Source organism: Armigeres subalbatus, chromosome 2, assembly GCF_024139115.2.
Source record: "Armigeres subalbatus isolate Guangzhou_Male chromosome 2, GZ_Asu_2, whole genome shotgun sequence".
Classification (NCBI taxonomy): domain Eukaryota; kingdom Metazoa; phylum Arthropoda; class Insecta; order Diptera; family Culicidae; genus Armigeres; species Armigeres subalbatus.
In genome coordinates this window covers 113464266-113482896 of record NC_085140.1, presented here as the reverse complement: position 1 = coordinate 113482896, position 18631 = coordinate 113464266, and the positions used below count along the sequence as shown (strand labels likewise).

Sequence of the window (18631 nt, the reverse complement as noted above, 5' to 3'; positions counted from 1 at the left end):
TCAAATTTTCAGATAATTCGGATAAATTTTCGAGGTCGCTCAAGTCGATTTAGTGTTTTTAGGCTATTTTCAATTTTGAAAAAAATCTAACAAGAGATATAAACGTCGAAAACTATCGCTACAACCTCTATACGGAAGCTTTTGATATGCTCTAAAACTCTTGTGAACATTACGATTCTTTCCGTCCACGTTTTGACCATGTTAAAGAGATTTTCGAGAAATAGTGCATAAAAACACTATTTCCCATAAAAGTCGCTGTTATCCAAAATTCTTGAATTAATTGCAAATCATTGCTAATTTATTATATTATTATTCCTCTTTTTTCCCTGAACATTTAGGTAATATAATTGCCAATATGCCCTCCTTAGCCATGCGATAAGACGCGCGGCTACAAAGCAAGACCATGCTGAGGGTGGCTGGGTTCGATTCCCGGTGCTGGTCTAGGCAATTTTCGGATTGGAAATTGTCTCGACTTCCTTGGGCATAAAAGTATCATCGTGCTAGCCTCATGATAATACGAATGCAAAAATGGTAACCTGGCTTAGAAACCTCGCAGTTAATAACTGTGGAAGTGCTTAATGAACACTAAGCTTCGAGGCGGCTGCCGCGGCTCTGTCCCAGTGTGGGGATGTAATGCCAATAAGAAGAAGAATTGCCAATATGCGATTCACCGTTAAATTATTAAAAATCAGAAACTGAGCATTTGTCATAAATTTGCACGTTAGGATTGGGAATACCTGGCAAAGTTTGACGTCTTTGAACTTGAGGAAATACTGGCACAGGATAAGATCGAGGATTTCGCAATTGTCAAGGATAACGATGATTGTCGGAGTAAGCGTTCGGTCAGTCCATTTGGAGGCTTTGACGGGTAAGCGGAAGCATGTTTCTAACGTTCTCTCCAGGTCGATACGGTACTTTATTTATCGCTATTCTGAAACTGTTGATATTCTGGGAGCTGATCCACTGACTTCTCGTAGACAACTTTGGACGCGATCAATTAGTTTTTTGATGGTCGATCGTAGACAATCGAGTTCAAATTAGGGGGTATTATGATCGATTTACTTTGAGTGCTTGCATATGGGGCAAAGCTTTATTCAAAATAAATCTGCTGCTATTCACGTTCTGGATTTGGGATAAATAAATAAAAGTCAAAATACAGAACATTTTCAATGAAGATTTTTATTTTTATAAAGAGTTTTGTCCATAGCATCGCTGCTTCAATATTATTATTATCGTATTTGTTCATTTAACTGTTACTTTTCAAGATTACAGATTACAATAATGGATATCCTTAATCTAAGTTTTAGTTTAATTTTTACTTTTTTACAAATTCAGTACTGTTTCTGGTTTGTTTTGGTTCCTACAAGCTATTGATGCCATTCTAAGAGTTAATATTTGCAGGTTTGAGAGTTTCCATTTTTCATTTCATGCCGAAATTCGTATCTCTTGCTGTTGCCTTCTTATCATAGTTTTGCTTATCCGCTATATAAGAAACTATATAAAAACGAGTCTCGTCTGTACAACTCTCCAGTGTGCCTAACAAGCTACCAAGCATCGCAAATATTTCTCTAAAGACTACAAATTCAAAATTTCTCCAATGCTTGTGTGGATGACATGGGCTTTTCGTTTCCAAACATATAACCAACGATCGAGCGAACAGGACAACTAACGAGAATTGTTTCGCAAAACGATCGTGCTTACCTAATAAAAACACGTGTGCCAATTTAGTTTAAAACAAAACACAAATTACTAATTAAGAGCTTGAGGGGTTTTCCACTATACATATTCCACTAAGTTTAATCAGTCGATGCTCTTCTCTCACAGGATTTTTTTTTGTCTTAGCTTACAGGCGAATTTAGATTTGCGACGTTTGTTTTTGGCTTTAATCCTACTAAGCTTACTAAATCACTAAACAATTGCCGACTCAGTTCCAATTGATGAACCGAAAGAAACCCCAACATTTTTTTCTTCTATCTTTCTTTAATCAGTCACTCATTTGCTAACAGACGAAAACAAGAAAATAAAAACAAAACAATAAGCAAATAATGAACGGAATCGATTGTGAAACGGTCAACATTTCTGCGCATTAGCTCTAATCCGATGCTATGAGTTTTGTCTCTTATAGAGAGTTGATTTGCGAATTATCGAATAGGAAAAAATATAAACCTCCATCAACTGGTTTGTTTCAATATTATTTTTTTCAGTACTAGCTGCAAATATCAATTTCAATAGAAAATTTCTTATCGTTTAATACATTTCTTTATTCTCTCCAATGTACACAGTACACAATTGTTTCGCTTACTTATACTGGTTTACAACATACAAACAAAACTAATAAGACTTGTTTTCAACAAACATCACATTTACAAGACGAGGGAATTGATGGGCATTGGAAAGAAAAAAGTGATCTGGGTTAGATTTTTTTTTAAATTGGGAAGGAATTAACTAAAACGGTGGGTTATTGCATCTGCCTTGCGGGCACAGTTTGAGAACTCCGGAAATCGTTAAATGGGAACAGAAAGACCACTCCCACGAACAGCGACCTACGTAGCTCAGAGTTTTCTTATATCACTATGTTTGTGCTCATTAGTGTGTGTAGTCAAGGGGTTACTTGGTTGGTTGATTTATTGACAGCGCATTTGAATTAGGAGCAGTTGTTTGACCAAAGGGACCATAGGCGTCTAATTGGATTAGAACGATCAGTGTCTGTCATTTTATTTATGATAGTTCATGAGCAACTTGTTGAACCAACTATTCGATAACTGATGCTAATCTAAAACGCAAATATTAAAAATGATTTTGAAATTTGAAGTATGATTCGAGTCACAATTGGTCAAACAACTGTCCAATTCGAAACGCGTGCCACTTAGGTTTATTTCAAGGTTCTGAAGAAATCCGAAGCTGATGAGCAACTATTCTCGCATTGAGAAAGACTACTCGTTCTACTGCAGTACCTGCGCACTGTTTGCAAAATTGGCATAGAACTTTAAGGTTAGTTTAGATTTTAGAGCAAGCTGCTTGCCACTGGACTCTTTTGAATGATTCTTGTACTGGTCCTTCCTCGTCGTCAGGGCAGAGCAACTCTTCGCGTAGTAATATCCGGTCCGGTGCTGTTTATCCCTATCAAAGTATTTCTAGTCCCAGCTTTTGCGAGCGACTATACGTATGCGTGTTGTTTGTTTACTTGTTGTGTTCATTCAATTTCATTAAATGTACTTGGTTAATCCTTAAATCGTTAGTGAGACTAAGAGATAAACTTTTGCGTCGAAAAATCCAGTAAATATAGGTTCGAGATTTTTCGAAGTTCTTCCCTTGTAATCTGAAAAAAGCACCGATCTTCAGCTAACTTGTTTTAAAGTGTTACTTGTTTTTTTTGTTTGCTTATTAAATGTTTTCAATCAACTCGATTTAGTCATTTTTTGTAATTTTAAATATTTTTTCTTGTAACCTCTCTTCTTGTTCAATGTACAGTTTCATGGAAATGAACTTTCATACCACGTGTTTTTTTTTTCTTATTATGCGGAAACTAGCATGGGTCTGATTCGGAGGAAGAAATTTGTCATTCTTCTTTGATTCTTTAAGGCTGTGTACAAAACTAATTGATTTTCAAACAAGTGAAAAATTCATAAATACATGAAAATAAAAACAATAACTAGCTAATTCGCTCCAAGATCTCAGCCATTTTAGCAACTTTCGCAAAAAAAAAATCCTTCTCTTTTAAACAAAATTCATAAAATTTACACAAATAACAACGCCAAAAAATAAAAATAAATTATATCATTTAGATTATTATGTAATAAATAATGAGCGCAAACATCAGCACGAACTTCTCACACCATTGTACCTTGCTGAGATCCGTTAACAAAAAAAAATTAACAGTTTTGAAAGTCCTCATTTGAAAACTTCGCAGCTCCTAATCATTTTTTTTGTCTGTACAAATGTGCAAAAGCATCGAAATCAGAACAGAGCTCCTGTGGGATAGATGCTCTAATTCAGTGGATACTTGGTTTGCGTTGTGTTTGTTGGAAAATATCCCTTGAGCTGACCGGTGAATTGGGTCACTCTGCGATCCACATCCAAGAAATAAAATATCGGATGCGACTGATGGAATATTTCAGTCAGTAGAAACTTGGTAAGTTTTTGGAAACCATTTTGGTAACTTCAAAGAGGCTACACTAGAGTTCTAGGATCATCTTCTTTGAGGCTTACACCAATACCTACTCAAGATCAGAATCTGCCCAGTTAGCCCATTCTGGGAAAGACTTTGGGGTAAATTTGAGCCGAACTAAAAGCCTTTCGAAATCCATGTGGTCGGGGTTCTGCGAAACTGCACCAAACGCTTCTCTGTCTGACTTGTATTTTTTCTAGTGGTAAAAGGGTAATGGAAATTATTTCAAAAAAAAATTAATTGCATACATTTGTTGTGGGACATCCTTTGTTTCAGGGCTGACGGATATTCAGTACCTGTTCAGTACGATTTGTGACCAATTGGGAGAAAAAGCGTCTTTTTTGGCGCTTGGTGCGATTCAGCAGTACTGAGATTTGGCATTATTAAAAATGCCACTTCATCTGAATGTTTGCGGAATTCTCTATAACCAGTTTTATTCGAACAATCGCGTAAATTAACAAAATATGTTCAGCTTCGCCAAAATCATTTTAGCAAGTACAGTTTATTGTAGGTGTATGAAACCAAAATTATCATAAATAAATCGGAAAAGGAAATTTTTTTAACCATCGATAAAAATAATTGCAGAAGAATTGCTGTATGGTACCAACATTTAAGGTAACCGGAAAACATTTATTGTATTGTATGGTGTGAAGCACCTATATAACAGGTGCACTCTCAATAAAAAAGTATGTCTCGACGAACAAATGTTTGTTAAATCGGCACTTTTCTCAAAAAACTACTGCTTTTTATTTTCTATTGATAGAGGCTGACTCATTTATTAAAATAATGTAAATAACTAAAAATGTATTATATTGAAAACTGAGAATTGGATACAAAATCTAAATCAAGATGTAGTAAGAATAAATATTGCGATAACATCCGAAATGATGTTTCAAGTACCATTTGTTGAAATTGTTTTGTGTTAAATTAACGCTGTTGATGCAATCAACATTTAAAAAAGCAATTCTATATGTTTATACCAGATTGACTGGCTGTTTGAAATGCCAATTGTTTATGTTTTAACATACATAGTGGCTGTTGTTTGACAGATGAAGTTGCAGGACAAAGTCGATGAATGAATGCATCGATCGCCAAACATATCGATCGTTAAACAATAAATAAAATGAAATACTGCACTTCCGTTTGCATGGTTGGACGCTATTTACAATTATGAAAATTTCACGATGCGGACGGTGTCGCATATCGACATTGTTGTTTCATAGGGGCTAAAGTCGCAAACGTAAACATTGACTTTTTCCAGTGTTGGTATTTAAAATCTCAAATTCTCAATCCCATCAGAATCGCTCATGATTCGAATCGTGACTTGCAACATTGCATGACTTTTGCGTGTTTTTTTTTCAATGTTGAATGCACTGAATTAACTTTTTTCACTTTCTACAAGACGAGCCAGCCTTGGGCTGAAAGTCTCTTTAATAAAGATATAAAAAAACTTTTTCCACTTAAGGACATGCCTCCCGCTTGTCAAAACCAAATGCAATCGCGATTTCAAGAGAACCCCATTCAAAAATGAAGCCACTTTCATTTTTATTATTCCACGCATGCTGCGACGCACCACAGCTGGAATTACGAAAATAACAGTTATGCGTTGCTCCAAAAGATATTTTAGTTACTAGATAAAGATTGTCGCTTCGGTTCCCTTTGTTCTGCTGTCCGAAACATGTGTGGTACATACCTGTCAAATCGTATGGATTTTCCTTCTTTGACATTTAGCTCCCCTATCCTCGCCTATCCTGTCGCGTTTTAGAGCGAAATTATTTTTCAGCGATGCGATTATGTCCGAGAAACTCAAGCGCGATGCTTTCTCCACAGAATTGCAAGCGAGTTATCTCGTGCCGGAAGCCTCGATTATTGAGATTTGAATATGATTCTTCCAACACTGCTTTTTAAGCAATTTTCTCATCAAATAAAACCGCTACCAGCTAACAGATACTGGGGACCGGTGGACTACTGTTTTAGCAGTGACAACAGCGACAATCGTCCTTTATAGTTTGTAACCTCTATTGGAATTTGACAAGACATTTGAAATTTTTGCTTATTGTACAATCCATCATGAATTCACCTAAATGCCAAAAGTAGGGTGGCTGTACCGGTAATAGTGGAAAGGGGCTGTCCATAAACCACGTAGACTCTTGAGGGGGAGGGAGGGGTTTTGAAAAAGTCTACGATAGTCTACGAAGGGGGACGGAGGGGTATACCAAAAGTCTACGTAGACTTTTTAATTTAATGTTTTTTAAAAGCGATTTGATTTATACAGCAGCATAGTGCGAAACTCGATTTTTTGGTATGTTTTTTTTTGTTTTTTTTTGCATGACTTTACCGAAATAATCTTTTGCATTTCTCCTTAAAAATTTAATGAATTTCACTAAAGAAGTAAAAGTCTGAGCTACGGCTTAAAACTATCATGGATTTCACTAGAAAATTGTTCTGTGTTGAGCAAGAAAATTCTCCAAAGTATTCTATATAAAATTTCGATTTTTTTTCAAAGTCTTCACTTGGATTTTACTGCAGATTCTACTAGAATTTCATTTGATTTTCGGCAGGAACTTCTTTGCAAACTATGGAAATTAAGTCGTATTTGAACGGATTTTTTTTAATTTACAAAGGAAGTATTTTGGAATATCCAAGAAAAAGTCTTTGGAATGCCCAAAAGATATTCTTCGAAATGCCCGTGGAAAATTCTTATTCGTAAATTTCTTCGGCAGTTCAAATGCAAATTCTTTGGAATTATCGATTTTCGGAATTTCTAAATAAATTGCTGAAAACTCCCACGAGAAATTATTTGAATTTCCCAGCAGAAACAGTTTGAGTTTCCACAAAAAAAAATATTTGCAATTTTTGTAACAAAGCCCTACTAATTTTCATGAAAATTTATTCGAATTTTTTACAAGAAGTTCACAAAAAGTTCAACTGAAAATTCTCCATAATTTGCACCGAAAATTATTCAGAAAATATTTTTTGGAATGCCCATAAAATTTATTTAAATTTCCTCAAGAAATGGCTCCAAATTTGCAAGACAAATTAAAAAATATCGTAGGGAACCATTCTAAATTTCCATGGGAAATATTTCAAAATGTCCGTTTAAACTAAAAATTACCTCGGGAAATAGTTCTAAATTTTCACGGAAAATTACTCGGTTTTTTAACGGGGAAACTTTTGGAATTTAGAAGAAAAATCTTGGGATTTCAACAGATGATTATTCAGCGGGATATTACATGGAATTTTCAAGAAAAGCATCGGAACTATCACGGAGAGTTATTTGGAGTATTTCAATGTTATCAATTGGGAAATTTTACGAAATTTCCACGCAAAACTTATTAGACATTCTCGAAATTTGAACTCGAAATTTTTCTAAATTCTGTGAATTCACGATTTTCACAATTGTGAACCGGCGTTGAGAATTATAGGTCAGATGTGTGATAGATTTTATCAGTGGCGCTCCGATGCAGAAATGTCGGCAATGATGGTGCACACTTCTAGGAGGAGTTGAATTCAACAGTAATTAAATTAATTGGGTTTTAGATTTGATTTTAGGATTTAGGGACAGAGGATTAAATTTGATTTCGTTTCAATTTGATTTTGGTTTTGTTGGATTTTGCTCAGTGTGATTTTGTTAAGTTTGAAATTCGAATTTTGTTGTAATGTTTACATGTAAATGGAATTGAATAGCTGAATTACTTAAAACGTGGTTGATTTCCATATTTTTCCAATCACATGATGTTTTGTAAAATTTGGTAAAGTCTACGTAGACATCATGGGGGGGAGGGAGGGGTTTTGAAAAAGTCTACGAAAGTCTACTAGGGGGGACGGGGGGGTTTGAAAAGTGAAATTTCGGTCTACGTGGTTTGTGGACAGCCCCAAACTTTGTTTTCGGGGGATTTGGAATATTTTGATTATTAAAAAATACTTCTTAGCATAGCGCTTACTTAAAATTTGATTGTGATAGTGATACTAAAACATAATTTTCCTTAACTTTTTGATTCCTTTGAACCAATAATATTAGGTGAAGCGTTTCTGTAATAGTGAATCCAATAAGAAAATAATGGGATTCACTATCATAGGGACATGAATTAGCTTGTAGCATTCTTTCCTGTCCATGTTCCAGTTTTACGTAGGCTAGTACCTACGTAGATCATAAGGAGAGCGGCCAAGAAAAATTTGCTTCAATTTCTGCAGTAGGGTATCCAATCCAATGGTTTGAACCATTTTGAAATCAGTAGAAATTACCATCTCATTGGCAGGAAATGAACCTAAAACAGTATGAATGGCATATTTAGGTATACAGGAAGTGATAATAGTAGTTTGTGCAACTAGTTGCAAAAAGATGATTTTTTCAGCACGAGTTGTACGTTTATCAAACGAGGCTTGCCGAGTTGGATAAATACTACGAGTGCTGAAAAAATCGAGTTTTGCAACGAGTTGAACACGCTATTTTTTGCAATGACGAAAAATGGGCTTTAATGTGATAAATCTGTACCAAAATGTACAATTGTATTTACTTCACATGATCAATCTTACCAAAATGTCATGCTGCTGCAGAAAACAAACATATTTCATGTTATCGTGCCACATTGTCTGCTCGACAGACCATAAAGCAATAGATGAACCAGCTTTTAGAAAAATTGATGTCATGTCCATTTAATTATTCCATTAATTACGTGACACAGAAAATACACTGTTTGAACACACAACCAAGTTAATTGAGCTACATCTGGTCATATAACTATTGTTCTTATGCTGGTTTTTCATTATAGCACCCAAATGAGTGCTATAATGGATATTATGCAACCCATTTGAGTTGCATTATGTTCATTAAAGCACCCATTTCAATGGTATGGAAAAGTAGGCCGTTTTATCACTCAAACGACAACTGTAAACCAGGTATTATGATCAGGAATTGCAAAAAGTTTATTTAAACATTCGTACATATTGTTTAAGTAAAAAAATAAAGCGATTTAGAAAAGTCCTGGATTGGCGCTAAATTCCCCCCACCAGTGGCATAATTTCAAAAAGCTCGTAAAGGACGCATTTTATGACACAGGAGAGAGATCAATATATCAAAAGAATGCTATTTTTATCTGTAATCGATTGACATCATCATACAATTTAGAAACAGTTTTAAATAGTTAAAATAGTAAGATTTTTACAAGGTAAAATCTGATCATGGTTTGAACTAAATTCGTACCATGGTTTGAACTTGTAAATGCAGTCATGTTCTGCTGCTGTCCGCTAGGAGCGCTGCATGCGCCTAGCTGGAGCATTTTGTTTACATTTCCAATATAATAAATCGCAAATTTCATATCGATAATTTAGACGATTTTCACACGGTTCGAGTTACTAATCTAATGCGAGAAGATGAATAGTAAAACAAATTTGCTTTTCTATAGATTTCCTCAGCGTTTCATGCATGTGATTAGTATTATATTTAGGAGCTGCTGGCTGCTGCAGTAGTTCAAACCATGGTACGATTTTAGTTCAAACCATGAACAGTGTAGTTCAAACCATGGTACGAATCAAAGTTATGTAATTATTAAGTTTTTTCAATTAAACTAAGCATAAATATGAGCACCCAGGATGTATTTAGAAAGATAATGAACTAAGCTTCCATATAAACTAGAAATCGCAGTTCTAACATGTCCCTTTAATGAAATAAATCAACTTTGTTTTGACGGCTCATCTGGAACCCGCCATTTGGTTCAAACCATGATTGGATACCCTAATGCGAATGAATATTTTACCGCTAGGAAAAGTGACAGTTAGATTTAGTTTACATAGCAGGCGTTATTTGCTTTACAAAATTTTCACGACTTGTCAGATCTGTACTGCTCGAGAATTTCAGTAGCGGAATCATTCATTGGCCATTTCTTGACCTATCTATTTGCAGTACTTTGAAGTTCAGGCCCCTTAATGGAGGAAGCGATTTCGACAGGAAAACAATATTTTAAGATGGGGGAAATCACGGCTTTGGCAGGTTTTGTTCAATTATTGTCAGGGAGGTTTTTGTTAACCAAATTTTATGAAATTTAACCACAATATTCTTTGATTTGCAAATAATGTTTAGGCCAAATTTGGGGATAATTAGTTAAACAAAACCCCTCTGTCAATAATAGAACAAAACCTGCCAAAGACGTCATTTCCCCCACCAACATTATTTTTCTCGAAAAGCATCAGAGAAGAAGAGCTTTCTGCCAATATGTTCACTATACAAGAAATGTATTCTTATCAGTGTTGTGAATTAAACAACATGGACCTGTCTCTAATATGTATCACTATTATCGGCACATCGATCCTACCCTGGAGCTCGCTTCATTAGTGTTTAGCTCAAGAATAAATGCATTTTGTAGACTGAGTTTGTTGACTGTTGCGTTTCCAAATTTTTCCATTTCATAGGTCGCAGCAAAACATTGGAAAGTGGCGAGTAGGTATTATACTTTGTGATGTGATGCAAAATGTTTGTGTCGTGTAAATTTGCTGAGCAAACAAAAATCTACAATTTCCAGAAGTGGGCAGCTCAATGTACCCGGTGGTGGACCGCTGGTAATTCCATCCATTGCACATCCAACTACTTCATTCGTGAGATTGGTTTTTAAACCCTTTTTCATTACAGTCAAACCTCCATTAGTCGATGTTTTATGACTCGATATCGACTCATGGAAGCAAATTATGTCATATTAAAAAATATGTTTTGGGTTTCTGTGATGGTTCCTCTATAGACATTTCCATTTTTTGTTCCACAACTCGATATTTCCATGAGCCGATGATCCCTTCAATATCGACTCATTGAGGTTTGACTGTATTATTTTGACTAAATTAATGTTCTTTTTCACCAATATGTGAGCTTTTACTTCAAATGTTTCCAGAATCGCTAGATTTTTAAAGGTCTACAACCGAGTACAATTTTTCAATTAAGAAATCAACTCTTCATATAAACTGAGTTGTCGAGACTTGCGAAGATGCTGCTTCTTTTTCCTTGGTTTGACTCTTGTATTCATCATAGTTGACCATGGATTTTCAACTGCTTCACTTAAGTTCAGTGTATGCTCTTCTTAGCACAATAAAAATAACATAACTTAAATAACATATTTATAACTGTTTAATATTAGGCAGTCCGGCTATTTTGTAATACTTTTTTTGAAAAAGTCTTTGTAAAAAAAATATGTGGACTACTTTATATAGAATTTCAACAGTATCACACAAAAGCTGCTGTATGCATCTGACAGTTTGTGAGACCGATTGCCGGGAAGCAAATGACGTCCCTATTTTTCCTCTTTGCAAGTCCCGTCTCCGCATATACTGCCGCTAATCGCAAGCCCGACACAGAACTGAAATTTCCGTCCAAGCAAACGTCGATTTTCTTCGTTACCAATGACTTTCATAGAATTGATATATAATTGATATAGAATCCCGTAGCGTAGTTGGCTACACGTTCGCCTCATAAGCGAATGGTCATGGATTCGATTCCCCCCAACCCCTCAACAAAACCCTTGTCAGTCGCCGGAAGCGCAGTTCGTACGGTGGCGTTTTGGGAGACGCGCCTAACCGACACGGCTGCCTGATGACGACTGACAAAACTGTTCTCGGAGGCATTCCTCCAACGATCCTCGATAAATGGCAACCGTACAAAGCAACGATCATTGGATACACCATACGGACAAGTGGACACAATGGACTCACGATGCGATGAACTGGTAAACGACAACAATAACGAATTAGGGATATCTAAAAATAGATTCTGTGTGGATTTTGGGCAGCAGAATACCACAGTAGATCACGGCACAGTAGCGGTTGAGAACACAGAGTGCCTTACCAAATAAATAAACGAATAAAAAAAAATCTCTGTAAATATTGCTTTTTTTATTGTTTGTGCACAGAATGTCACAGATTATTTAGATGCCCTCCATCAAACTTTACTATCCCGGATGCTCGTTTGGCGAATAGATTTCTAGAACGTTTGATTCCGACAATAGAACTCCTCACTCGACTTGCGTTACATCATTCTACTTGTAGAATTGCCGAATTATTATGGTACGCCGAATGCTCCCATATGGATTACATATTTGACACAACAGAGAATATCAAAGTCCGGGATGGATGTCCTGCGATATTTTGTTTTTGCAAATATTGATTTCCAAGATTAGACCTATTGCACTATTCAGCTCGGTATCACTAAACAATGCAAATGTTAGACTTTGTCAAGGATTTTGCCTGCACTACGCATACCCGTAATAGGATCCGCCCATTTTGCATTTGGACATTTTCGCACTACTTAGAAATGACTACTCAAAAGTAGTCGTCTCATTTGATAGCACTTCCGATAATGGTTATGCTTTGTTACTACTAAAATGATTGATTGAAGTAAGCGATTCCAAAAACTTGAACAACTATCTTTTAACTTCAAAATAAATAGTGTCTCTATGGTAGTAATTCTCAAAATTTCGTTTAATTCAATTTGCAAGTGTATGGACCCACATTAGAATGAAGCGTTTGATAGAATCGCGAGTATGTGCGACAGCGTTTCAGTCACGCGCTTTCACTCGCACTCAATTTCATATCCCAGTAGGTTCTTAATGTGTCTGGAACTAAGTGATTTTTCACAATACATAGGAATTATGGAATCGAAGACCACCCAAGGACTTTATAGTTGCATCGGCTACATTAGCAGCTGACAAGCCACTGGACATAAGTTTCCGATATGATAGGAAAGTCGTTTAATCCATCTGCAGTTCTTTTACCGTTATTTATTGGATTTTCTTCACCTTTTTTCTTATTTTCAAAAGACAGTATCTACATATTTCATTACACCCGATTCTTTTTTTTACACGGGGGATGCGTTCCGTGTTAAAAAAGTTTTCATTTCAAAATTTGAAAATCCGTGTAAAAAAAGTTTTATGATTTCTCGACAAATCATGCAAAATGGAGCAACTTTGCAAAAATTTTGTTTGGGATTTTTTTTTTACACGGCCGTGATATCGCCGTCACTGATATCGCTGCTAGGGACGAAGCAAGCCAACGCTCTATGATTGAGTTTGGTCTTCTTTTGCACTTGTTCATACTGCGATAGCAATCACGTCACTTTTGAACTGTCATTTTCTTTACGAGCCTACCTTGATTCTGTATACCGTGGCCATTGGTAAAGTGGCAGGTCGTGGTTTGCTTAGATGAGAATTCCAGTTCAATGTCTGGAAACAATTCTTGTCAAACTTTTTACAGCATCCGACATTATGGCGAACGTGGAACGCTGGATACTTCGCAGAAAAGTTTGATAAGATCTCTAGTCATTGGTGTTTATATCACAGCATAATACAGTGTTGACATGTTGTTATCACTCTCCGATTTTGTCTAGGGTTAAGCCTTCGTCATAGTCTTGAAAACCAATAAAAGAGATACTTTTTAGCCAAACTCATCCATACCAAATCGTAAGCTCAGGAGAAACGTTCTGGTATAGTGGAGTTCTAGCAATTGGACGTTGCTGTCGTTGTTTTTAGCCCCTACGACGATGGGTAGAAATATCTCCTTATATCCGATTGGATCACGTTTTTGACCCTATTTTGTCACCCCAAAAACTTTTGAAAGTTTTAGTGGCTCTTCTTATTCTTGTAAACAATACTGCAAACAACAACGATATTCATGAAGTAACTTTCACCGCTTGTGGTTTATAATGAATCATTTCTGAGTGCCTGTCAAAGTTTTTGTAAGCCTTTTCGACAAGAAATCTCGCTTAACTTTTCAAAAAGACCTAAGTAACATTTTTTTCATGAATTAATTTGAGTACTGCAATCAAAAGCTTTCATATTTTTCTGTTGATTACGCTATTCAGATTAATTCATGAAAAAATGTTATTTAGGTCCTTTTGAAAAGTTAAGCGAGAAATAATGAGTACTATATACGCATTTTGCCTTTGCAAGGGGGTGATAAAATCGGGTTATTTCTGTATTGACCTCAACAAGTTATGAGCGAACACTTCGCTAGACCAGCAACAGGAGACACTCTTCTTACATTTGAAGCCAAAGGGCTGTTTAAATGCTACTAGAGAAACTCCTTGAAGTTTGTCTCCTATTGAAAATAAAAAAAACCTTCTAAAATATGTCATTGCCGCTTATGTTCATAACTTTGGGGCACAGTACCGTTTTGGCTCAAATCCCGAACATGACTCATATTCCGAACACTGGCGTTTTAGCGCCCTCAAACTAAAATTTTCACCAGTTTTCACATTGAGGATCAAGATTACAAACGAATTCAAGATCCGAAATAGCCATTGAAACGCGAGTGTTCGGAATATGCATCATGTTTGGAATTTGAGACTAGCAAACCCGCATCGATATTTTTCTTCGACTGTTTCGAAATAACCAATCGTGAGCAGTAACTAACACGACTGAAATTAGTTGAACATAAGCGTCACCGAAACCTTTTTACGACAATTGTGTTTCATTGATTTTGAATTTAAATGGAGAATGTTCTACCGTGGGAACCAAAGTTCATACAGCACTGAAATCCGTCCACCTGATGAGACATGATGGATGGGGGGTGTACGGTAATTAATTTATAAAAATTTACCCCCCCTTTCGATGGATTTTAGATAGGCTAGATGTACCAGTCGTGGCTATAGCACCAGTTGTCGCACTAGTGCATAATACACCAAGTGGCACATCACATCACCACATTCATATGACAATATAACATCTTTAATCTCTTCCAAATCAAACAAACCAAAAATTGTAAAAAAATATTTTGGTTAATTTTTGTCGTCCTTTGCACCAGTTGTCGGTCACTGGTCCCAATTTGGCCAATCCCATAAGAAAACAATGGAATTTGCCATAATAGGATAGTACATGCGTTCCTAATATGGATTGATCAATTTTGGGTACTATCACGAATTTTAATGCGGTTTTCACATTTGTTCTAAGAAGCAGGAAGGGAAAACCTCCGCATGACATATCAACACCACCCACGTGCCTTTCATTTATATTTTTATAAATAGGATTGTTCTTAACTATGGCGACGATTGGTACACCCGCCCTATCTATATTTTAATCGACTGAAAAACTTTCCACCAATTTGTCAATTTCTTTGAAACTTTTCATTATTAATGGTAAAATATTAAAAATTATTTGATGGCAATCTCGCCGGTAGTATCCCTTAAGGGATATTTTTCGTGAGATTCACAAAAAAATGATTTAAAAAGATGTTTTCCAACGTACAACCGCTAGCGGGTTGAAAATGCACATTGTTGAAAATCAATCGATTCTTTTCAGGACCACGAATCTATACGGAAGGAATTGGAAGCGAATTTTCTTCAAAGTACAAAACACAATTGTTCGACGACGGTAGAAAATACAATCCGAATGGTAGCGGACTCAAAAGCGTGCGTCGGGGGGATACACTGCGATAAATTTATTGGCATGGATGGCGTCTGTAGCGTTCCATCGGCAAGTGGCTATCGTCAACATCAGCAGCCATGGAGTATTTTTTTTGCTTGATTCTGATATTGGTTTTGTTGCTTTTGATGTTTGAACAGGCGGTTTTTTTAGGATCACTATTTACCTCAAGAGAAAGTTGATCCGAGAAGAATGTTGCTCGGAGAATGTTATTCGCTAAAGAAGCATCTTCGATGATTTGAAGGACAACCATGACATGACTGTTGTCGGCGTCAGTAGCACTCAAGTAAAATTTTTTTTGCTTGATTTTGTTTCTGTTGCAGTTAATGATTGGAATGCACATAAATGAAGGTAAATCGATACTTTTCATGATCACCATTTTATACAAAAGAAAGCTATCCCGGGAAGATTATTCTTCAAAGTACAATACACAATCGCTTGGCGATAGCAGAAAAATCAATCTCAACCAAGAATCGTAATTATAACTCATTATCCCGTACAGACAAGGCTCTCTCATGCAGATTTTTGCGAAGTTCTGATGAGTAGTTACCATTTTTTGCTCACTTCCAGTACAGAAAAGAATGACCCGAAATTTGCTTGTTTTCGTCTCATCGAAGCGAAAAGTACGAACCCTGATCGCAACAATGGCTTTTCGTTGCCCAACATCTACCTAGCGGTCATGCCCTGTGCATAACCCTAATGATTTTTCAGTAATTCCTATCAAGTTTGTATCAGAGATTGTATTAGAATTTTTTTATAGATATTTTTTTGAAATTTTTTTTTAAATCTTTTTCGAAAATCTTCTCTTGAAAAGATTTTCAGCTGTTTCTTGAAGAATTTACACAAAAAATCGTTCTAGAAATCATTCAGGGACCTTTTATTTTTCTTCTTGTCGTCAGTTATACACAATCCGGTATCTGACTGAAAGTCAGATAGCCTTCTTAATTGTGTTTGTTCTTTCTTCTGAGACTATTTGTTTCGATCAATTAGCAGAATGGTCTGACATCTTATCTGAAATAAGTATTTACTTAATTATTAAAAAGTAGTTACCCTACCAGAGCTTTTAACAATGTAAAACATTTCAAATTGAAATGTGAACAACTTTAAAAGCGTATCAGAAATAGTATAGACTAATACGTTTTTTAGTATACCAATTTTAAATCCAAAATCTAACTAAATATTTGAAAGAAATAAGAATATTATCCTAAACAATAATTCAATATCAATTGCAAACTCTCAGGCCCTATAGTTTACGTCATTGGGTTAAAACCTGGGTCAATAATAATAGCTGTCAGATCTTAGCTTCAGACAGATAGAAGAAAAAGATAAACAAGTAAAAACTGAAAACAAAAGTTTTCTTAACAATATAAGGAAAAACAGTTTTTTGAGTGATTCAGAATTATTGATTTGCAAACTTTCAAATTGAAGAAATGTATTTTACATTTTGCCATTCGGTTTTTATCCAATTTTAGAAAAAAAAACTAAAAATGTATAAAAATCGAAGAAACATTTCAAGAATAAAAATAATACCATTGACTAGATACAAACAAGCGGAACAAATATTTTTCACATGAGATCACGTTTTCCACACAAACAGGAAAATTTATAACAAAATCATTTAAGCAAGAAAAAACAAAGAAACAAAACGAACATGCAAATGACTTCTCTTCTAAATTTCCATGAAAACTGTTCCAAGAAATTATAGCTCTACAAAATTTTGCTTTATTCGCCTTAAATAAAAAGGAAAACAAAAATATCAGTCTGTTGCTCATAACCACTAATAAAAAAAACAAATTCTCATCAATATCTCACACGAAGCCATTCAATGATGCATCACATCCTAAATCTAAATCAGAAAACAACTCCGAATGAAGTAAAAACCTAACGTAAAAGATTGCCAATCAGTTTCAGTTTGTTTTAGTCTTGTTTGCCGCCCTTTAGTCGTGTTATATTTTCCTTTTCGTTTCCGCGGAACCACATCCACTTAGTGCACTATATTTACAAACCGGGGTGGTTCCTTCCCCGACGACAGGGCCCCACCGCGCAAAATATCTCCAAAAAATAATGACAAATTTCTTCCGCCATTTCCGCCCATGGGTTTTCGTCTAACGCTACAGAGCCTATCTTTAAGAACACTTAACCTTATGCTTGCTTGTTTTTGCTTATTTTTTGCGATTTTTTTTTCATTCTTACTCCTAATTGTTTTAGCGCTGATACTAAGTAAAAAATAAATATATAAATTTATACTTCTCTTAACGGCTAGTTCTGTGTGTATGTTTGTGTATGTATGTGTGAGTGTCTGTTATGCATTCTTCCTTACTGCCTACGATCAAAGTGTGTGGGTCTCTCTCTCTCTCGCTCGCTTACAAAACTAATATTCACAGTTTTTCATTCCCTTCCCAATCTTACGTGGCGTCGCGCTTCGTCGTCGCAACCGCTCTGTCAACAACGGGCCACCCTAATGACACTGTCCTGCCGGAGGGGGGCTGCTGCGGGCAGCGGGAGCTACGTGCACTCGATGATCATCTGGCTGGACTCGATCACGCTGGGTCGGCTGGTCGGCGGATCCAGTTGACTGGGCGGAGTCCCTCCGCCGCCGCCAACACCACCATTGTGATGACCCACAACGCTGATCGATGCCGGCGGAGGTTGATGCTGGTGGTGCGGCGGGTGATGATGCGGGTGATGCTGCAGGTGCGGTGGAACTCCCTGCGGCGGCAGGGGACCACCCAGGAAGTGCACGTTTCCGTTCAGCATGTTGGGATTGTTGTTGTTTGTCGTGGTGGTGGTGGTCGTGGAGGAAGGGCTGTTACCGCTGGAGGGTAGTTTGCCGACTTTTTGGATGATCGCTTCCGATGCGGAGTGGACTTGGATCAGGTGGCTCGGGTGTTGCGGGGACAGTCCGAGAAGCGTCGGGGGAGACCCGTTCCCGATCACTACGTGCCTCAGTTGATGGGGTGCCACTGGAGAGGCCGGATGGTTCTGCAGCTCGTAGTAGTCTCGATGGTCGTTGCTGTCCGGTTGATCCTTATCTGTGGGGAAGAAATCGATCAAGAAACGGATTCGCTTT

General features: G+C 36.6%; 1 protein-coding gene across 5 annotated transcripts in view; it reads right to left on the bottom strand.

The window, feature by feature from the left end:
* Window positions 1-1163: 1163 nt before the first annotated feature.
* LOC134210687 (PR domain zinc finger protein 1) overlaps window positions 1164-18631 on the bottom strand; it is a 199601-nt gene continuing 182133 nt past the window's right edge. For all 5 annotated transcript variants that reach the window (XM_062686888.1, XM_062686892.1, XM_062686890.1 and 2 more), the window contains one exon: window positions 1164-18593. In XM_062686888.1, coding sequence (XP_062542872.1) covers window positions 18067-18593 — 527 coding nt within the window. In that variant the 3' untranslated portion in view covers window positions 1164-18066. The remainder of the gene's footprint in view (window positions 18594-18631) is intronic.